This window comes from Vombatus ursinus, unplaced genomic scaffold, assembly GCF_900497805.2.
Source record: "Vombatus ursinus unplaced genomic scaffold, bare-nosed wombat genome assembly UNPS02011649.1, whole genome shotgun sequence".
Taxonomy (NCBI): domain Eukaryota; kingdom Metazoa; phylum Chordata; class Mammalia; order Diprotodontia; family Vombatidae; genus Vombatus; species Vombatus ursinus.
In genome coordinates, this window is record NW_020951427.1 from 1,220,022 (window position 1) to 1,243,970 (window position 23,949).

A 23,949-nucleotide genomic window follows, 5' to 3' on the forward strand; every position below is an offset into this window, starting at 1 on the left:
GCAGAATAATATTGTATAGGGTACTACAAAGAAAATGCTTTTTAAACTTTGAAGATTTAGGTGTTGCATAAATGTGGGTTCTTCATTTTAAAACCTGCCCAGACCAGAACCTGAACTTGGAAGCAGTAGGAGTGGGCTAAGCAATGACCCTTGTGATGCAGCCATTCCTTGCAGAGTTGCAGACATCCTTGCAGTAGCTTGGAGGATCCTAGCCATGAATGTAGCACTGAAAGGTGTCTTATTGTTCTTCAGTTGTTTCAGTTGAGTCTGCCTCTTTGTGACTCCATTTGGGATTTTCTTAGTAAAGATACTGGAGCGATTTGCCATTGCCTTCTCTAGCTTTTTTAACAAATGAGGAAACTGAGGCAAACAGGGTTAAGGTACTTGCCCAGGGTCATACAGCTAGTAAGTGTCTGAGGCCACATTTGAACTCAGGAAGATGAATCTTTCTGACTCTAGGCCTGGCACTCTATCACTGTGCCACTTAGCTGCCTGTGTATTCTAAGGAACCTTAGAGATCATCAAATCCAATACGTTCCTTTTACACATGTGCAAACTGAGGCCCAGAAAGTTTAAGTGATTTCCCCAAGATGACACAGGCATTAAGTAGCAGAGACAGAATTGGAACTTGAGTCTTCTGATTCCAAGTCTGGTGTTTTTTTTTTTTTTTTCCTTTGTCATGTAGACTTTCACAATAGGGATGTCTCCTATCTGGGGCTGAGAATTCATTTCATGGTATTGTTGTGGCTCTTTCATGCATTAAGATTTTTGTTTTAAGTTTCTAACTTTCTTATTAATCCATGTATTTTTCTTTGTTGGCAAGTTCCTTCTCCTACTCATCACTTTTAGGTTTTTTGGTTCACAGGATCCTAAATCTAGAGATGGAAAGGACTGTAGATTCCTTCTACCCAACATCCTTATTTTACTCTCAGGGAAATGGAAGCCCAGGGAGGTTAAATTACTCACCCAAGGTCACAAATGTAACAAGTGTCAGAGGCAGGATTCAAACCCAAGCCCTATGATTCTAGAGTTAATGATTTTTTTTATTATCTCAGTAAACAGGATGGAGGGATGGAGAGAAGAGTAAACTTTAGTTCATACCCTTGCCTTCTGATCACAAGACCTTCAGCATGTCATACCTTGCCTGTGTCTCAGTTTCTTCATTAACACAATTGAGAGGAGGAGTGTGGTAGGATTGAGAGAAAATAAACACTTGTTAACTGAAAAATAAAATAAAATGAAAAAAAATACTTTCAGTACTTAGGGCTATTTTGAGGATTGAATGAGGTAATGTAGGTGAAAATGTTTTGTAACTGTCAAGTGCTATGTAAGTGTGAACTATTTTTAATTGTTTAAGAGTATGATCTCATCAACTTAGATTTCTTCCCTATTTTTGGGGAAATAATGCCTCCTATTTTCATACAGGTTGGATATAGCAAGGAAGGTTACTTAACCTCAGCTTTTGGTCTTTATGATTTTCTAACACATCTTTTCATGGGAAGGTTATGGCACCAGTTTTGGCTGAGTCTGACATCTCAACACTATGTGGAGAAAATTTTGGGCTCTCAAAGAATCTGCTCATGTAACATGAGCTCTAGCAAATCCTAACAAGAAACAAGTACTTCTGATGAAGTATGATTCAAAGAGGGTGAAGCAGATCGAAAGAAAAGGTACACATATGAATTTCACTAAGCAAAAACAAAGGATGCCAGAATAGTAGAACATTTCTTTATAGTAGCAAGTACAATGGAGACATTCAATGAAATGACTTGGATACCATTAATAGACTATCTGCCCTGAGAAGCAATATGTGGAGATTTACTATAATAACAATATTGACTCTGATGCCTCATCAGGTTGTGGAGGTGGGTCTGATTCCTGGAAGACTATTCTCATATATTCTAGGAAGCTCTAACAGAGTTGAAAGGCTTTAAGTGAATTGTTGGGTATCTGATGACCAGTGTAATTGAGCTTGAGAGGCTTCCTATGAAAAGGTTGGCCATAATTATTAGAGTCATTGGAAAGTAGAATGGGCTGTCTTGGGAGGCAGTGGAATATCCCTCCTAAGAGGTCTTACAGCAAAAGTTATATGACTGCTTTTCAAACATGCTGTAGAGATTAATTATTTTTCAAGTCAAGATTGGACTAGATGGTTACTGAGGTCTCTTTCAACTCTGAAATTCTTTGTTCCTATGACACCCACACTTTTGGACCTGTTCAAATATAATTTCACCAGAGATGGATGGAGTAGAAATATATACTAAGAGTATCCTATTCTTACCTAGCAAGGGATATAAATAAATAGAGAGATATGTGCGGTGGCTTCTAAGTCCCTTGGAATCCTTTGGGGAGAGATAGATAAACCCGTAGTACAGAGGTTGGAAGGATACCAAAATTGGGCAGATATCTATCTCCCTTTTTGAAGATATAGTCAATGATAATGACTTCCCTGTAAAATGGAAGTGAAGTGTCAGAAGATTGGCCGGGACTACTTGGCATAAGAACATAAAGACCCCAACAATTACAGTGGAAAAAGAAATGGTCAACTTCAATAAAACAGGGTAATGAGTCCCCTGTCACTAGAGGGCTACAAGTGGAGTTAGGACTGTTTGACATAGAGAATGCTAGCCTTGTGAAATTGGCCAAGCAAATTCAATGAAACTACTGCTAGACTTGTCATTAGGAGAGATTGGATCATTTCCAATCTCTGGTTGGATGTCTACTAGTTGGGTAACCTTGGGCAAGTCACAAACTCTCTAAGTTTTCATGTTCTTACATTTAAAATGGATTTAACACTTGTACTACCTTCTTCACACAGGTATGATGAAAAGAGCTTTGTAGGAAAATGTAAAAGCAAAATCACAATGATAGAAATTGCAAAGGAAAAAAAGTCACATATTTCCTATCTTCTCTGAGATCTTGCCCTTTCAGTTATCCCTTTTCTCCTTCTAAACTTCAGTCTTTCTTTATGCTTTAACTCCAGTCTTCATCACGTGGCTGACATGGCTCATTCCAGCATCAGCAATGAGCTCTTTATCGCTAAATCCAATAGTCTTTTCTTAATCCTTCTCCTTCTTAATCCTGTCACCTTCTATGCAGTAGGTGACAATGTTTTCCACCCCCGTATTTGGATACTTTTTCATCACTAGGTTTTCATTACAAAATGTTCTCCTGGTTCTGAGCATCTTTCCTTTGCAAGATTATCATCTATGATCTATCTTTGTATACCTTAAAACTTTGCCCTGGTCCTTTCCCTTCACTCACTTGGATCTCTCAGTACTGTCATGAATTTAACTATCATCTCTATGCAGATGACACCCAGATCTGTGCATCTTACCCTCAATCTCCCTTTTGAGTTGCAGCCTGGCATTTCCAAATTTCTTGCTAAAAACCTCCACATTGGATATCTCATTGGCATATCAAACTCAGCATGTCCCAAACTGAACTTTTTTATTATTCCCCCTAAAATCTCCCCTTTCCCTAACTTCCCTATTTCTGTAGAGGGTACCATCTTACTTCTAGTCATTCAAGTCTGTAACATAGGAGTCAGCTTTTATACTCATTCTCATTCAGCATTTACATCCATTTACTTCCAAGAGTTTGGTATTTTCTATTTATACAGACATCTTCATTATGTTTCCTTCTCTCCACTCATATCATGATCATCTTCCTTACTCTTGCATAATTTCTCACCTGGACTATAGCAAGAGACTCTCAATTATTCTTCCTGAATCCCGACTCTCCTCTGTCCAATCCATCCTCTACTCAGCTGCCAAACTGATCAGTTCTCACCATGTTTCTCCCTTGTTCAGTGGATCTGTGCTACCTTTAGGATAAAATACAAACTGGCATAACCTGGCTCCCTCCTACCTTCCTTCTTTCACTTTACTCATGCTCATTTTTTCTGTAGTCCAGTGACACTGGCCTCCTTGCTGTTCCTTATACATTATGCTACTTTTCCCAATTTTGCATTTTTACTGCTTGTCTCTCATGCCTGGAGTTTTCTACCTTCTCAACTTAACTTCCTCAAATCCCAGCCAAAATCACAAGAAACCTTTCCTGATCTTCCTTAATGTGAATATCTTCCGTTGAGACCACTGTCAATTTAGCCTTTCTATGTTGTTTATACATAGTTTGCATATCATTTTCCCTGTTAGATTGTGAGCTACTTGATAGCAGAGACTTTCTTTTTGCCTTTCTCCATGCCCCCAATAATTAGCACCAGTACTAGGTACATAGTAGACACTTAAGAAATGCTTATTGTTTTAACTTGATGATCAATTTCTTTAAAATGGTGAAAAAAAACAGTGATAAGAAAAACCAGATGCCACCAAACTTGGCTGAATAACTGTAACTTGAAATTGTCCTGATTTGTCCTCACTGCCACACAAAGGCATCATAGCACAGGAAAGTGGAATTTTCCATTCCTCATGGAGATGTGTGTAAGATTCTTTAAATATACAGAACTGTTCTAGTTCAGAAATAGCAGAAGGTAGATTACCATTTGTCAACTCTTCTGATTCATCAACCTTGATTTACTCTACAGGATCTTCCTTTGAATATTACTCAGAATCATTTGAAGCAGTATACATCTTGGAAATGGATGCTTTTACTTTGTGTTCCTTTCTAAGAGAAGTAGACTGACAAAGTGTAGCGTCCTGAAGGTTTTCTTCAGGATATGCTGCTAAATGTCACTAGGTGCAAGTGTTCTTCCTTAGAGATGCCCTGCCAACTGAAAGGCTGAAACTTTGTCCACATGCAGAACTGTAGCTCACAATATTTCCACCTAGGGCAGCAAAAACCCTGCCTAGGATGAAGATATGAAACAGACCCTCAAATCTAGAACACCAGGAAGGAGCTCAACTGGGGTGAGAAAGCAGCCCATCTGGTAGCTTTCTATTTTTAATTAATTCTTTTTGATAACTAGGTGCTTTGTTCTTCTTGCTCAAGGACTGTGTGTACTTTCAGGATCCTTTAAATGTGGTGCTCTGGAGAAGAGCTTTGGCTTCCCCCACCCTAGTTATGTCTCTGTCAACATGGAAGCCTGCCACACAGTGCAGCAGAAATTGGAAGAAAAAGAATTATATTTGCTTTTCCAAAAACCAGAGTGCTGACTATATATAACTGGACAGCTAAATTCTAATATTTACATAATGGACCAAAAAAAAAAACCCAACCAGTTTGGCACTCAGCGTGGAATGCTCTATTTCTTCTACTTAATAAAAATAATTACTAACATTTATATAACACTTGAAAGCTTTCAAAGTGCTTTACATATTTCATCTCATTTGAGTTTCACAACAACCCTGTGAGAGAAGTATCATAAGCATTATTCTTCTCACTTTGTAGATGAGAAAATTGAGTCTCATAGAGCAAAAGCAATTTGCCCATGGTCACACAGCTATTACATATCAGAAATTAGATATGAATGAACCCAGGTATTCTTGATTCCAAATCTAATACCCTAACTAAACACCATAAAACACTACCTTTTGGGTCAATTTGGTGGCACAGAGGATAGAGCACCTGCCCTTGAGTCAGGAGGACCTGAGTTCAAATCTAACCTCAGACACTTGACACTTACTTAGCTGTGTGAACCTGGGCAAGTCATTTAACCCCATTGCCTAGCCCCCTCCCCCCCAAAAAACAAATAAATAAAATACTCCCTCTTGTAGCAAAGTATTTCTTGGGAAGATGTTGGGGCAGGGACCAGAGAGAAGGGGTTCAGATGGCATTTGCTTTCCACTTCTAATATGTTTCAATTTGAAGTTTACTATATTTTTTTCAAGTTATTCTGTCCAAGAAATATACTCATTCCTGACAGCATATATCCCTTATTGATTCTAAATTGTATTTAACTATTAGGTGTTCAAATTTTGACCTTTTTGCTTCAGTGTTTCAATAATGGAGATCTCTCATTGGATCATAGAATGTCAGAGCTGGAGGATCCTTAAAGGTCACGTAGTCTAACTTCTGCATGGTACACACAAAGGAACTGAAGTTCAAATCAATATAATACCCTACAACTTAATTAATAAAACTGATTTCTAGAGCAGCATATGAATTTATTTGGGATAAGCAGTAATTTTGATATGGTTTCATATCAAATGTCATGTATATGTGTGTTATGTATGTGTGTGTGCGCATGCACATAGGCACAACTAGGCTAACTTAGAATGACTGACTGGATAGACCTGGCTTCCATGTATAACCACATAGAGTTCTCTTTGAGTTGAGTGCTCAGTTTTTTGTCACACTCATTTCACATTTCACTGTTGTCTTTCGTTGCAGTTTTAAATCTGTGGCTTTTAAAAATGGATAATACTCCAAGGAAATGTGTCAAAACTGTAGCTCCTAAATAAAAAGCATGTGTCAATTACTGGTAGAGATATTGTTGTGCTATTGATGTGAGGAAGTTGAGTGTTTCAAGAACCATTCAAGCCCACAATGAGAAGGGAGACTGAAGCACAGAGAAGAGTGTGGTTAAAAAATGAAAAGTCACATCAAGAACGGGCAAACTTGTTATGAAATAATCTAATAAATCCTTAGAAAACAAGCAAAAACCTTCCTGGAACCAAATTTCAGGAAAGGTAATCTGGAATGTGTCTAGAAGCGGATAACCAATATGATAAAGGAACTTACAGTCCTCCTCTATGAAGATTGGTTGAAAGAACTAGTTTTGTTTAAGCTGAAGAAGAGAAAACTTCGTTGATTTTAATAAGACCCTTCATTCCTCCAGCCTTGCCTCAGCCTTCCTAGTTCACGTGCCACTCAAATCTTGGTGTGACAGTCGGGGCTTTTTCAATTTCAAGAGACTAAGAATGAAGTTCACTCCAGTAGTTCCACCATTGCTTGGTTTTATGACCTTCTGTAGTTAATGGAAAATATAACTGTGTGGTAGTTTTGTAATTGAGAAAAGAGAATTGCTTAATGTGGGTGACTTTGAGCAAGTCACATAACTTTTGTGGACCTTTTCTTTCATCTACAAATGAAGGTGTTATACTAGTTCACCTCGAAGGTCCCTTCCAGCTCTAAACCTGTGATACATTGATCTTACTCTTGATTTATTTCATTTAGGGGAATACTGCACCTAACTGGCACATAGTAAGCATTTGGGATATAAATTCTTATGAAAGAGAAAGTGTTAAATGCAACAGTTACTGAGGATGTGAATCATTATAATTTTCTCTTGTGCATATGCATGTGTATTCCCCCACACTCTTTAACATTGTCGTGAATGTAGTGAACATACTAGAATATGACTCATTAATAAGAAAGCCAATGTGCTTTGGACTCTTTGACAAAAGGGCACAATGTAAATGATTAAGAGAAATGTCATCATAGGAAAATACATAGGCTAAAACTGTACTTTAGAGAAGGGAAGTCTGAGGAGGAAAGTAAAAATTGAACTCCTACGAGAAGGTGAGGTCAGAAAAAAATAATGAGCTAAAAGCAAAAGGAGGAGAGAAATACAGAAAACATTAACACCAAAAGCTACCTCCTCCTGAACCATCTTGGTTGTCCACAGACTGCAGTGATAACAATTAAGTCCTTTAGATTTACTGATCTATGTAAAGAAGAAAATGGGCTGGAGAGAATTCTCCATCTCTGCCAATTGCTCTATGGGTCCTGACAAGAAGGAGTCAGCAAGGAGAGTGCTTGATAAATGGGCCAGCCAAAAGCCCCAACCATGCTCTTATCAGCATTTTATCACTGTGTTCTTCATGAAAGCACTTCTTATCATTTACACTGAAAAGCTTTTCCTCAAATCGTGAAATGTACATTTCTACCCATAAGGCAACTATCTTTGAGTTTTTCTCAACCCTGATGGAAATAATATATAATAATGATTTTCCATCTGATATTCTTGATTTCACAGGACTTTGAGAATACATTTTAACCCCTCATAGCCAGAGCAGCTTCAGGAACCTCAAGGATAGGCCAGCAGATAATCTGATTTACCCCTTGAATGTCACAAACTCTTGTGTTAAATGTAAAGCAGGGATTATCTAGGTAAAGGATAAAATAAAAATCTTGGTCTTAAACGTGGTGAGATCAACAGCTGCATGTCAAAGACTTTTCATCTTACAAGAGGCCTGGGAAACCTTTTAAAGTATCTCTTTAGATGGTTCATAAAGGGAAATGAACAAGATTTTATTATGGAATTGCAAGTGTAAACATATGCTCTACTGCCTTGGTCCTCTCCAAAATCATTACAACCCTACTATGGACATACATGATACAGACAACATAACAAAAACAATTGCAGGTTCATAGATTTAGAGATGAAAATGACATCTAGTCCAACTGTCTCATATTAAAGATGAAGAGACTAAGGCTCAGCAAGGTGATTTGACTTCAAATCGAGTGATCTTTCCGTATTTGGATTTTACTGTTCAGCAGGAGACAATTCCTGTCTGTTTACTGATGACAGATAAACACATATTGAATCTGGTATTCTGTTGCTCTTAACTGTTTTTTCAGTGACATATAATAGCATATATTCCAGGAGGCAACTCTGTATAGAGGAAAGAACATTGCTGCATTGAGATTCAATTTGAATCCCAGGTCTGCCACTGGATACCTATTGGGACATGTATGGAATTACCAAAATGTTACCTACCTATCATTCCCTTGCCCCTTTCCCATTTCACCTCTACCCCCAAAAGTGATTACTCCCTTCTCAAACCTCTCAGAATACTCTATAACCTCTTTTTGATTTGCATCCATTCATACAATAAACATTTATTAAGCACCTATAGTATTTACTGTGTACCAGAATAAATATAAAATTTAGATAAGACAATTTCCAACTTCAGGAGATTTAAAATCAAGTTCAGGGAAAAGACTAATCACAGATAACTGCAATACACAATATTATCTAGCATTAGCAAGATGCAAAACAAAGTACAAAGTCAGGTCACAGAGAAAAAAGGGCATTACTCACTAGGTAGATCAGGTAAAGCATCACAGAAAAGGTGACAGTTCAGTTGGTCTTTAAAGGATGAAAAAGGATTTCAATGGGTAAAAAGGGGGAGGGCAAACAATGTGTAACAAACAGCATAAACAAAAGCATGGAGCCAATAGAAAACACAGAGGGTTCAGGGCTTAGAGATCAGACCTGTGTGGCCAGTCCACAAAATATATGGAAAGTGGCAATGTGATAAAAATGTAGAACAGTAGGCATAAGATTTCTGTTATCCTACAGGGCCTTTACCCTTATGAAGTTTATCATCCTTTTTCTCTCCATCTCTGCTCCCCCCTCCCGCCCCCCACATTCCCCTCTCCCATCCCAGCAAGGTGCTATCTGTAGTTTATAAGCAAATCAAATTGATAATTCTGCCAACATCAACATAAATTTGTCCTGGTCCAAAACAAACCAAAAAAGCTCCAAGTGATTTTAAACTTAGAAATCAGGTGTTTCAAAACTCTTCTTCCTTAAACCCTTCTTGGCTTCCTTTAAGTCTCAACTAACATGGAACCTTCTACTGAATGCCTTCCAGCCTTTCCTTTCTTAATTATCTCCTATTTATCCTTTATATACCTTGCTTTGTATATATTTGTTTGCATGTTATCTCCCTCATTACAATGTAAGTTCCTTGAGGGCAGGGATTGTCTTTTGCCTCTTTTTGTATTCCCAGCACTTATCACAGTACCTGGCACATAGTAGGTACTTAATAAATGTTTACTGATTGAATGAATTCAATTGAATGATTCCCTTGTGCAAGCATATTCTTTTATTCCCCTGAATTTTCTGCAGGGTTTATGTTGGCTCTGGCCAACAACTTGTTATGCAGCACATGCCATATAATCTCTCCGTTTAGCCTCAACTCTTTTATTTCATGTAACCTTTAAAAATCCAATCCTTTCATTTCTATTTTATGATTATATCCCTTCTGTGCTATCTATCCTCTTACATGTGACTTTCTTACATTTCCTATTTAGGGCCTCTGCCTTTATTCTCTATTCTGCCACTCTTTTCAAAACATTCTTTTCAAATGGTGCCCCTTTCCCCTTTCTAATATCTTTTCTTCTTAAAGAGCTCCTTCATTTCTTCCTATCCTTCAATTTGAACAGATGGAATTTAAAACTGCCTCATTACCATTGGACCTCCACTACTCCAAGGCCTCATCGTGACCCTTGGTTCTCCAAAGCTATGCTGGTGGAATGCAAGGTCTACTAAAACTGAAAAGCTTCAAATACTAGTTTGGCAACTGTTATCCAAAGTCCAGTTTAGGTAGGGATGATGGAAAGGAAATGCATCATCCGAAGGTTGCCTAGTGAAGGAAGAATTTTTTTTTTCTTAGCCGTAACTCATGAGGACCAGTGACTCAACTTCAGTGGAGAGCACACAGGAGTTAGAATCAGGAAGAATTTGGCCTTAGGTACTTATTAGCTTTGTGACCTTGGGTGAGTCATTTAACCCCTCTCTGCCTCAGTTTCTTTATCTCTAAAATGGGGATAAAAATAGTACCTACTTTCCAAGGTTGTTGTAAGGATCAAAATGAGATAATACTAGTGAAACACTTTACAAATCTTAAAGCACTGTATAAATGCTATTAAAATTATTATTATCAGTGATTGCATTCCTCATTGGTTGAGTGAGTGTCCCAGGGAAAACACAGATTCTTTGATCCTATTTATAAAGGTATTAAATTGTACAAAAGAAAAAAAAAATCCTTGTACGTTATTCCCGGCCTAACCTATTTTTCTCCAGTGACAAAAAGATAAGTATATGAGTCGGCTTTTGAGTTACTTGATTAGTGGTAGAATACTGGGTAGAGACCTCAAAATCAGAAAAATCTGGGTTCAAGTCCTGTCTCTGGCATCCTGGCTGGCTTTGACTACTAAGTATTCTAGTCAGCTCTCAAAGATTATAATTTACAGACAAAGGATTGACCTGCACTGGTAGAAAGTTTCCTCTACCTGGAAGTTCTCTTTATCAATGAAATCACAGTACCATCTCTAGTCTCTATCCCCATCCCTTTGACTTGATTAATTTCAAAGTCATTTCACTGAGACATTTGAAAATTACTTATTTTAGCAAAAGTATATATTCTGTTGGTGAAAACCATAAAAAAGGATTGATCTGAAACTATTTAATCAGCCATGCTCTGTTTTCCAGTAACTTCCAAAATGTCCTTTAAATTACTTTTCTTCCTGTTCTTCTATTGTCTTTCCCCAATTTCTCTCCAAAATCTTCTCTGACATCTCACTTTCAGTGCTTGAGTTTCATTTCTTCAATGCTTCCCTTTCCCCCTTTAACTTCCATTTTGATAGCTTTGCAGTTGGCTTTAAGTGAATTCAATAATTCATGCCTCAACTCATGCAGCAATTCAACAAACACCAAATGCCTGCTATGGGCAACAAATTGTGCTGGGGCCTAGAGATTCAAAAACAAAAAAGCAAGAAGTCCTCATTCTCAAGTGGTTTACTTTCCATTGAGATGGTGATTGTGATGGTAGTGGTAGTGGTGGTGGACACAGAGGAGCAAAAACTGAGAGTTGGGAAGATCAGGTATACCATCTGGTCAAACCTCTCATTTCACAGATGAAGAAATTCTGGTCCTGAGAGTTGTTAGGGACTTGTTCAACATCATACAGATATTAAGTAGCACAAGTGGGATTGAAACTCAGGTCCTGTGACTCCAAGTTCAGTGCTTTTATTAGTGCACAATGTTAGATACAAGCCCTATACAATATAATGCAAGGTGATTTAAAGAGGGAGAAAGTGCTAACGATTGAGGGAATCAGGAGCGATTTCATAGAGGAGGTGAAACTGAAGTTGTTTAGTAATAATAAATAATAATAATAATAATAATAATAATAATTACAGCTGGCATTTATACAGTACTTTTAAGTTTCCTAAAATGCTTTACATGTATAATTTTATTCTCATGACAACTCTGGGAGGTTGGCGCTATTATCATTATCATTTTATAGATGAGGAAACTGAGGCAGATAGAGGTTAAATGACCTGCCCAGGATTATATAGCTAGTGTCTGAGGAAGGGTTCCTCACCCTAGGCCCAGGATTCTATCTACTACACTCTCTAACTGTGTTTTGAAAAAAGGGGATTTTCATTGGTAAAGTAGAGTTGAGAAAGGGCTACCTTCCAGAGATAGAGGATCAAAAGGAATGGAAGAAGGAGAATAGAATGTAGTGTATGCACAATAGATAGGATTCCAATTTGACTGGAATGGAGATTGTAAATGGGGCAGCCAGGCAGCACAGTGGATAGAGCTCTGGGTCTGGAGTCAGGAAGACTTTTCTTTTTGAGTTCAAATCTGGTCTCAAACACTTAACTCACTGTGTGACCTGGGGTAAGTGCCTTAACCCTCTTTGCCTCAGTTCCTTATTTGTAAAATGAGCTGGGAAAGGAAATAACAAACTACTCCAGTATGTTTGCCAAGAAAACCCCAAATGGGGTCATGAAGAGTTGGACATGACTGAAACAACTGAACAATAACGACAACAACAACAAAGGGGAGCATGAAATGATAGTGGCAACTAACCTGTGAAGGATTTTGAATATCAATCTGAGGATTTTGTAGTTTATTTCAGAAGCAAAAGGGACCATCACATTTCCTCTGAATATGGAGGGTTTTGAGAAATAAATGTGATTGTGTGATTCTACAGAAATGACTCAATATCAAGATACTTCCAGATATCCAGAAGCATCCAGACAGACTTGGGACTCACCAAAACAGTACAGCAGAAAACATTAATTTTCCATCAAATCTTTATTCTATTAGTGCCACACTGGAGATTGGATTTTGGTCCAGATCTGTAAGCTTACAGCACAAGGAACTTGTGGGAAAACTCCCTCCACTGCTGCTGATTGAGAGGCAGTGTGGCACAGAAGAAAGAGCTGATTCTAGAGTGAAAGGACCTGGGTTCAAATCCTACCTTGGATACTTGGTACCTGTTGTGACATCAGGCAAATATTTTATCCTTCTTGAGCCTCAGTTTCCTCATCGATCACTATGGTCTTAGAGATTTACTTTAGCACTAAGAGGTTAAATGACTTTCTCTTAGCCACACAGCTAACATGTGGCAGAGATGGTACTTGAACTCAAGCCTTTTTTAAATCTATCTACACTGTTATGCCACTTCTTAACTTTAGCTTAATCTGGCTAAATCACTTTGACCTCAATATCACTTGAGTTTCAACAGAGATTGAAAATAATTATATATTCAAGTTTTCTATAAGCACAGAACCAGAATGATGGCATCCCCCCAACCAACACTGGTCCCCATGGTTATTAATTGGGGTTCTGGACAGAATAAACTCACATTTCAGCTCAAGTTTGATGAAATCTGTATTCCCCAGATTCTCCAGAAACACTCCATCAGCAGCTGAAGTTTTGAAGTAGAAAGAGATGTCAGCACTTGTTTCCCCTTGGAAAGTGGAGAAGTAAAGGTAGGATGATGGTGTAAAGAATGAGGCAGCATTCCAATAGTTCCCTATGGAAGGAAAGAAAAAGACAATATATTTAATTTAGAGGCTATACAGAGCCAGAACCTAAGTAGTGCACATTTGTGGAGCTCCAGTAAATCTTCTCTATTAGTAAGAAGCCCATGTTTTACTTCATCTTTCTTAACAATGATGATGCCAAATCTCACAAGCAAACACAGTTTTGACTTTCTAAAGGGAAAGTGACAAATGTTTTACGAAAGAGTGATAGTTGGCTTTCAACATACTTTTTCAGGGCAAAATCCTTTGTTGAATTTGCACCTCTTGGGGTCTGATCAATACCAAAACTACACACTGAAATCTTTAGAAGTCATTTTAATCAGAAGGGTAAGCCTTCAAATTCCATACAAAATCTGCGATTTGTACCATTATTGATTATTTGTTATATTTATAGAGTAAGTTTCCTCTGCATGTTTCCTCCAAAGAGTGCACTGTCTGCCCACATCAATTGCTAATAGCTTTCTTTTACAGTTTCTATCCATACCTAAGCCATATTTTTTTAATTCATTACATATGCATGATGTGAAAGGTTTGTCTTAAAATGAATTCTATTCATGTAAAAATATTTCTTGTAAAATATTTCAAATATTTCCTGTATCACCACTCTTGTTTGTTTTTGTCCCCAGAGACATTCCTCAAGCACTGAGTAATCTCAGTTATAACTGCTATTGAATTGGTGGCAGGATGAAATGACCAAGTCCATCAGAGAAACATTGAAAAACTTGCTAAGTAAAGCTGTCAGTAATGGAAAATATTACTGGCTATTATATCATGAACAAATACAATTTTAGAGTTGGAAGGGCCTTTAGAGGGCAGGTACCACATTGCTCAGCTCTTATCTTTGCTTTAGGAGTGGTAGGGTTTCTAGAGGACTAACTGTATGATGAATAAGAGGACAGGGATACCAATGACTAGACCTCTGGACACATGTATGCTCTAGGGTACCCTAATTCATATTAGACAATGAGAACCTCTCATTGAAAGTAGACATAGAAATTGCTTGAGGGATGCTGAGGATTAAATGTTTGGACCCCATGGGCAGCTAAGTGGTACAGTGGATAAAGCACCAGCCCCGGAGTCAGGAAGACCTGAGTTTAAATCTGGCCTCAGACACTTGACACTTATTAGCTATGTGACACTGGGCAAGTCACTTAATGCTGATTGCCTCACCAAAAAAAAAGTTTGGACCTCAGAAGAATTAAGCCCATCATAATTTGGTGGGGTCTGCCCAGCAGACTGGAGTACTAGATTTGGAGTCAGGAAGACTTGAATTCAAATTGTGTCTCAGAATCTTATGAACTAAGTGATCCTGGGTAAGGTAAACTTCTCTGGGTCTTGGTTTTTTCATCTGTAAGATTGGGTAGTAGTACCTACTTCACAGGGTTCAAATGAGGATCAAAGGTGATAATATAAATAAAATGCTTTGCTAGCTAAAAATGATGATGGTAATGATGATGATGATAACAATAACAAGAACAACAAAACCAAAAAATTCCATCTAGAGACCAAAGACAACCTCAATACTCTTAATATTCAAGGATACAAGACCATAGTTAGATGCTAGCCTTTGTCACAATAATCTGTCTCAATGATCTACCCAAGCACAGAACTCCTTCATTCTGATGTCTTTCTGATCTACTGCTTTGGACATCTCAACCTCTGTGTCTTGTACCTACCACAACCCTTGTCAAGACTGACTAATTCCTACATTCCTTGATACTGCCCAACCTAACCAAAACTATATAAATCAGGTCCTTTGGTATGCCCCAGCAAGGACAGCCAACTTTTCCAGCCTGATGTGGTACCATTTAGTCTAATCTGCTCATTTAACATCTCAGAGAACTGGGATGTGAAGTGAGTCACATGACAATAACAGTTGACATATCAATTTTTACTCTTATGAAATACATTTATTATAATTGTTAAGACAACACTGGGTTAAGTCATACAAGTATTATTACTTAAAATTTATAAATGAAGAAACTGAGGTTCAGAATGGCAAAGTAAATAAGAGGTAATGTAGTACAGTGGTAAGAACACTCGATTCCCTGGTTTCAAATTCTTCTTTTGACACCTGTGTGACTTTGGGTAAATTATTATGCTTTAGTTTCTTCATCTGTAAAGTGAGTAAGCTGAATTAGAATGTCTCTTCTAGTTATAGACCTAAAATGATCTGATTTCTTATGTTACACCTAAGTTTATAGAGTGGCAGCCCTGGTATTAGAACCTTAGCCTCCTCATTCCTTCCATTATACCATATCATCATCATGAATCAAATTTCCTAATGAATGTTATCTTTCATATGTATAGCCATGGGTATTGTATATATTGCCTTCTCAATAGGTGGCATAGGACCCTTCAGAGTCCTAGCAACATTCCATATTTTCTCAGAAACAGTCTATAAATTAAATAATTTATATAAACAATATTTAGAAAACGTAGACTGAGGAACAGACTCTATCTTCTTCCCAACTTGATCCAATAAGCATTTACTGAGTTTATACTGCACCAAAGGCATTGTGCCATTTGCCAAGCACAAAAAGACAAAATGAGAAAGAAGTCTTGCTCTCAAGCAACTTATATTCAACTGGAGTAGAGTACGCAGGTGGACAGATACAGCATGCAAACAGATTAGTAATCTTGTAATAGTTTTTTTTTTAAACAGCATTCTCTTTAGGAGCCTAAATTACTAAAAATGATTAAAGATACTAGAAGAAAGAAGATAACAGATGAGTTTTATAAGTAGGGATCAATATTTTAGCACTTCCCCCCCCACCGCCTTGAAAAGCAAGGTGTAGATATGGCAGATTGAAAAAAGTGCAGAAACCCAGAAAATGGAAGCCTTTTCAAGGCAGAGACTGGCTGTGTCCATTTGCCTGCTGGGAGGCCGGGGGGGAGATTTGGATGCCATATTAAGATAGGTTTGTTTTTGTTCCCTATAGCCCCTTGTTTATTTGGTCCATGGGTGGAAGAAAGAAGAAAATACCCTTCCTGCCCTTCACAAAACCCTCCAAGTAAACAGGATAACTATTCCTTTCAGGTATGTACAGTTTCTCTGAATAAGGATAGACAGCACTTGTGGCTTTGCATGTCACCCTGTTTTATGATGATCTGAATATTATAGTTGCTCAATAAATATTAATAAATGTGAAGGCTGCTGAGTCCTGGAGAGTGTCTTGACCAGCTCTGCCATTTTCATTCTCCATGATTTCATTTACATTACTGTCTGTGTACATTATTGGTATGCATTTTTTATTTGTACAGCTGGGTTACATATTAGAAAAGCACATGTTCTTCTAACTTTAAGTCTACTAAAAAATTTAAGAAAATAAAATGAATAACAGGCACAGGGCACCAGCACCAAGAATGGCCCAGATACTTAATTTACTACCTTATGGTACAGGGGTTCCAATTTACTAGCTCTGTGATCTTGGAGAAATCACTGATCCTCCCTGGGATCTGGTTTATTCATCTATAAAATAAGAGAGATAGCCCGGATGGCTTTGAATGTCTCTTTTAGTTTTAAATGTTAAATGTTTCCTTCTTAGTGCTATGTATGACTGGTTTCTTTTTCATTTACTTTTTAAGTATTTTATTTTTACTCTTCCTCAGTAACATGTAAGAACAATTTTTAAAATTCATTTTTAAAACTTTGAGTTCCGAATTTTCTCCCTTCCTCCCTCCTCACCTCCTCACCGAGAAGGCAAGCATCATAATTCTCATGTTGTGAAAGAAAACACAGACAAAAAAACTCAAGAAAAATAAAGTTAAAAAAAAAAGTATGCTTCAATCTGTATTCAGACACCATCAGTTCTTTCTCTGGGGATGAACAGCATTTTTCATCATAAATCCTTCAGAGTTGTCTTGGATTGTTGTATTGCTGAGAATAACTACATCATTCACAGTTGATCATCTTACAATACCGCTGTTACTTTGTACACAGTATATTTCATGTGAATCAAGGGATGGCCCCTTTAATTAAAAAAAATCAAACTAGGAGGGGAAGACCCTCAGGGTTGCTGGCCAAAAGAGAAACAATTTCTATTTGCATTCACTCTGAGCCAGGAGGACCCCAAAATAACCATTAAGTGGTGCTTGGGACCTATTGTCCAATCCACAAGATCCAGAGTGAATTCGGCTTAAGTCTTGGTCTTTGAGAGAAATCTAGCCAGTAAACCCCAAGTTAACTATGTAGCTTTCGGCCATCAAAAATTCTCTTACTTTGGGCAGAACACTCTCAGGTAATAGGAGAGGAGAGGGGAGGAGAGGGAAGGATAAGAGAGGGTTGGGGAGAGCAAGGAAGCAGAGGGAAGAGGACTGGCAAATGGCTAAGGTCTCCCACTGCATCCTGGGCCATCTCCAGCCATCCTGATTGTTATTGGGCCACTGTACTCAGATGACACTGGAGGAGAAAGTGAGTCTGGTAACTATGAATAGCCCTCCCTCATTCCCCCACTAAATTGCGTGTCATGTCATCATCTCCCTGTTGTCATGGTCCTCTTTGAGGACCTATGGTCCATACATGTGTCCATAACCTATAAGTAGTTTGAGCTGCCTGAATAGGGACCCAGCTGGCCAGTTCAAGTTGGGTAAATCAGTAGTGGTATTGCTAGGTCAAAGGGTATGTATGGTTTTGTAGCCCTTTGGGTATAGTTCCAAACTGCTCTGCAGAATGGTTGAATCAGTTCACAACTCCAGCAAAAGTGCATTAATGTCTCATTTTTTCCACATCCCCTCCAACATTTTCCATTTACTTTTTCTGTCCTATTAGCCAATCTAATAGGTATGAGGTTGTACCTGAGAATTATTTTAATTTGCATTTCTCTAATCAATAGTAAGTTAGAGTATTTTTTCATATGGCTATAGATAGCTTTGATTACTTCATCTGAAAACTGATCCTATCTTTTTATCATTTACCAATCAGGAAATGGCTCTTATTTCTATAAATTTGACTCAGTTCTCTATATGTTTGAGAAATGAGGCCTTTCTAAGAGAAACTTGCTTCAAAATTTTTTTCAGTTACTATTGCTAACTGTATTTCCCTCCGTCCTATTCCCCCCATTTATTCTATTCTCTCTTCTTTCACCCTGTTCCTCCTCAAAAGCATTTTCCTTTTGACTACTCTCTCCTCCAATCTGCCCTCTCTTCTATCACCACCCCCCCTTCTTTTTATCCCTTTCCCTCCTGCTTTCCTGTAGGGTAAGATTGATTTCTATACCTAATTGAGTGCGTGTATTATTCCCTCTTTGAGCCAATTCTGATGAGAATAAGGTTCACTCACTACTCCTCATCTCCCACCTCTCACCCTCCATTGTAAAAGCATTTTCTTGCCTCTTTAATGTGAGATAATTTACCCCATTCTGCCTCTTCCTTTCTCTTTCTCCTAATACATTCATCTCCTATCCCTTAATTTTATTTTTTAGATATTATCCCTTCATATTCAACTCACACTTATACCCTCTTTCTATATATACTTCTTCTAACTACCCTAATAATGAGAAAGGTCTTATGAGTTACAAATATCATCTTTCCATGTAGGAATGTAAACAGTTTAACCTTATTAAATCCCTTATGATTCCCTTTCCTGTTTACCTTTTTATGCTATGACTGGTTTCTGAGGGTGGAAAAGCAGGAGTCTGCTAATAGATATAGGTAGGAACATCTGGCTGGAGCAGGGGAGTAAAGGGGAAAGAACTGGGGTTCTGGAGTAAAATACTACATCCTGTTGTACTGTTTGGGTGACCTCAGCCAAGTCATTTGACCTCTCTGTGCATCAGTTTCTTCTCCTGTAAAATGTACTAGGTAGACTCTGAAATCTGTTCCAGTTCTAGACCTATAAGCCTATGAGTCTATGCCCCATAGGGGCATAGCTGCCAATAGGCAGCTTTCTCACTAAAACCTAATTCACAGTCAGTGATCTCTATGAAATGATTGTTTCTTCCTCGGACATCAAATCACAATTTGGCTTTTTCTCGTGTTTCTTGTCCAAAATGATTCTGTTTGGTAGTTATTGCATGATTACATGAAAGCTCATTGTCCTGAGTTCAAATCTGGCCTCAGACACTTTCTAAGCTGTGACCATACAAATTCTTTTATTAAGGGGATTTGTTCTGTGAAGTTTGAATTCAGTCAAAGGACCACACTTGAGGACCTAGAGGGCCACATGTGGCCTTAGGGTTGCAAGTTTCCTACCACTGTTCTAGATGAATTGGTAAATTCTTTATTAATAATGTACTAGAAAAGTAACATGTTTAGTGGTGGGCCCATAGACTGACCCCATGTATATGGGAAATAATGATGATTTTTGTCAACATCAGCATGGGAAACTCCTTGTGTGGAAATTCCCTGCACTGGCTCAGATACCAATCATTTATGATTTAGCAGAGAGGTCACAAGAAATTGTCTGGGGCAAAAAGGAATAAAGTCAAATCAATTAATCAATCAGTAAACATTTATTAAGCACATACTTCGTGTTACATACATACTGTGCTAGTCCCTAGGGATATACAATTCCTATCCTTAAGGAACCTGCATTCTATCAAGGATTCTATCAACAGGATATGCTAATATTAGTATATGCCAGGTGAATCCAAATAAGCACATCGTAATTGGGGTGGCAGGAGGCAGTAGAACTGGGGAGGCAGGAAGAACCTTAAGAAGAATGTGTTCTTTGAGCTGACCTTTGAAGGCAGCAAATTATTGTAAGAGGCAAAGGTGAAGAGGAAGGGATTTTCAGGAGCGGGAGGACAGCCTATACAACACACAGAGTTTAGAGACGGGATATTGTGTACAAGCAATGTCAAGAAGCATGGTTTGACTAGACAGAAGAGTGTCTGAAGGGGACTTGACCAAGGTCCCCTAGGTACTCAGTGTCAGGGAGGAGATTCAAGCCCAGGTCTTCCTTGATCCCACACCAGTACTCCATCCCTATTACTTTTACAACTGCATTTTTATATATCAAAGTGGGTGTCCATGTGCATGTGCGTGTGTGTGTATGTGTATGAGTGTGTGTGTGTATGTGTGTGTGTGTGTTGTGTGCATGTGTATGGATTTGAATTATACACACATATGTGGCTCAGGAATGAAGAACACACTGTTAGCAGTCAATGCTGATAAACACATTGGGCCACTTGAAGGAAAGACACGATATAAATCCAACAAATGATCAATGAAAGCACAAACTGTGGATTTCATATTAAATTTGAAGGTCAATACTACTAATTAAAATGACTTCTAAAGATTTTAGTATAAGTTTTGATATTAAATGAACCACAAAATAAACACACTAAAGAAATATATAAATGTCTATAAGTAATAATAACTCATTTTGATAATGCTTTAACATTTTCAAAGCATTTCTTAGGCATATATTCCAAAGAGATTAAAGAAAGCAGAAAAAGACCCATATGTAAAAAAAAATTATATAAACCTTTTCATAGGAGAAAAAAAGGAAACTAAGGCACTGCCTACCTGATGAGAAATGGATAAAAAATTTATGGCACATAAATGTAAAGTATTCTGGAGCCATCAGAAATGATTAAATTATATATATATATGTATACATACACACACATATATACATACATAGGCATATACATACATACATATATGGAGAGACAGACAGAGAGACAGAGAGACAGAGACACTATTCTGAATCACTGCAGGCTATCATAGGAACTGTCCTTGGTATCATATAGTAGTACTAGTCAGCCATAATATGAATTATTACTACTTTTAAAATTTTATTATTATTATTATTTTTGGCTAGGCAATGGGGTTAAGTGACTTGCCCAGAGTCACACAGCTAGTAAGTGTCAAGTGTCTGAGACTGGATTTGGACTCAGGTCCTTCTGATTCCAGGGCCAGTGCTCTATCTACTGCCCCACCTAGCTGCCCCTGAATCATTGCTATGAATTATTATTAAACTTAATATATGCAGCTGAGGTGTGGAGATATTGGGTTTGATGTTAAAGGCTTTGATCAGTCATATTTGTGCTTTAGTTGTTATTGTTTGTATTTTTTGTACTTTTTCTGGCATTTCAAACATATCTTATGTTTTCCTCCCTTTTGTGGCTAAACTCCTTGAAAAGGCCATCAATACTAGCTGTTCTTACTTTCTTTTCACTCTCTTCTTAACTCTTTGTAGTCAGACTTCTGGTCTCATAATTCAATGAAACCTGCCCTCTCTCAAGGGACTGATAATCCCTTAATTGTCAAATCTAATGGTCTCTTCTCAATTTTTATTCTTCTTGACTTTGGACTGTGACACTGATGATCACCTTCTTCTCTTGCATACTCTCTTCTCTCTAGTTTTTTTTTTTTAACACTATTCTCTTCTTGTTTTACTTCTACTTGCTTGACCACTCCTCTCTGTCCTTTGCTGGATCTTTATCAAGATCATGCTCACTAACAAGAGAGGGCCCTTTAATCCCTCCATACTACTTCACTTGATGATCTCATTAGCTCCCATGGAATCAATTATTATGTCCATTTTGATGATTGTCCAGTCCATTTATGCAGCCTTGTCTTCTCTACTGATCTATATTCTTGCATCTCCAATTACCTACTGGACATTTCCAACTGGATGTCTCATAGACATCTTAAATTTAACAGGTCCCAAACTGATCTCATTTTCCTTCCCCCTAAACCCTCCCCTCTTCTGAATTTTGCTATTCTTGTTGATATTGTTACCATCTTCCCAGTCACCAAGACCCACAACCTGAAAGTCATCTTTGCCTCCTCACTCTCTCTCATCCTTCCATATTTAATCTGTTGCCAAGCCCTGATGATTCCACCTTCTCAGCATTTCTCTTCCATGTCCCCTTCTCTCTTAGACATACTGCCATTAATCTGATGTAGGCCTTCCTCACCTTGTGCATTGCTTATCACAATAGCCTTATGGTTGGTCTCTTTGCTTCAAGTCTCTCTTCATTCCTGTCCATCCTCCACCCAGCTATTAAAGTGATCTTTCTAAAGCACAAGTTTGCCCATGGTACCATCCATCCCCATTCAACTACAGTGGCTCCCTGTTACCTCACAATCTAGCACCTTCCTGTCAGTCCAATTTTCTTATATCTTACTCTTCTACAATCCAGTGAAACTGGTCTCCTTGGTGCTCCTTGCACAGGACACTCTACTTTTTAACTCTCTCTCTCCCTCCCTCTCTCTCTCTCTCTCTCTCTCTCTCCCTCTGTTTTCTAGCTGTCTCCCATGCCAGGAATCTTCTTCCTGTTAGTTTCTCCAGATTTTTTTCTTGATACAGATGGCACTATATAATGTGAATTAAAGATAAAAGTTGGGAATTAGTAGAAGAATCTTATAATATGTATCGTTTTAATGACTCAAATAATTTTCCAGATTGAAAATTCAATAAGTGAATTCAGCCAACATTTATTAGGTATCCACAATTTTCAAAGCACTGCACTAGATGCTCGAGATACAAATGCAAATGTGAAATAGGGGTTTACTCACTGGGAGAACACAAGATGTACATACACACATACAGTACATGGAAATTATAAGATGGAGAGATCTCTAACAAATGGGAAATTCAGGATGGCTTCATGGGAGAGAAACCTGAGGCCCTATTTTTAAATCTAAAATTCTTTAAGAAAGGAAGGTCAAAAAACACACATATATGTATATATTTTACGTATATTATATATATATATTTATATATATGTGTGTGTATGTGTATATGTATGTAGACAGGGACATATGTGGCAGGGAGGGAGAGAGAGAGAGAGAGAGAGAGAGAGAGAGAGACAGACAGACAGACAGACAGACAGACAGACAGACAGGGAAGGGCAAGGGGAAGGAGAGGGAGAGGGAGAGGAGGAGGGGGAAAAAGAGGGGGAAGAAGAGTGAGGAGGGGGAGAAAGAGAGAAGCCTCTACTTTTTTGCCTCACCCCATACCATACTGTGTACTATTTTACAAATGCTAGTTTCCTATAGATGAAAGATTATTCCATCCAAACTTGGGCCAGGGCAGGGCATAGCTATAGAGAGTGCTAGATACTAAGAGAAAGCAGAAAGCAGGATGATCTGATCCAGATTTCAGGGCTTCACTAAGCAGCCAGAAAAGAGTCTAAGAGCTGACTAGAAAGAGACTGGTAAGGAAGGGCTGCAGGACTTCATGTACTCAGGCAGTTAATGTAGGGGTTTTTTCTAGGCTGAGGAAGGCTTAGTGAGGGGAGTTCTGACAGAGAGGTCAAGGGAACTGCCTGAGCAGGCCTGAGTTTGCTGTAAAGAAAAAAAATTTAGTTTTAATTCAAACCAAATCATCATACTTGAAATTCAGCAATTCAGAAAGTGTGCCTGTGTGTGCATGTGTGTATAAATGTGTAGGTATATATATTTATATTTGTATATATGGACATATACACACATATATATACATATACATATATCCATGTGTATATAAATCCATCTCTATATATCTCTATCTATCTGTCTGTCTGGAACAGGGTGTGA

The 23,949-nt window shown here is 38.0% G+C and overlaps 1 protein-coding gene across 1 annotated transcript in view; it reads right to left on the reverse strand.

Moving 5' to 3' along the window:
* CNTNAP2 (contactin associated protein like 2) overlaps window positions 1-23,949 on the reverse strand; it is a 2,649,987-nt gene that overhangs the window by 287,557 nt on the left and 2,338,481 nt on the right. Inside the window, exon 16 of the mRNA XM_027856858.1 lies at window positions 13,296-13,466. Within this exon, the coding sequence (XP_027712659.1) occupies window positions 13,296-13,466 (171 nt within the window). The remainder of the gene's footprint in view (window positions 1-13,295; window positions 13,467-23,949) is intronic.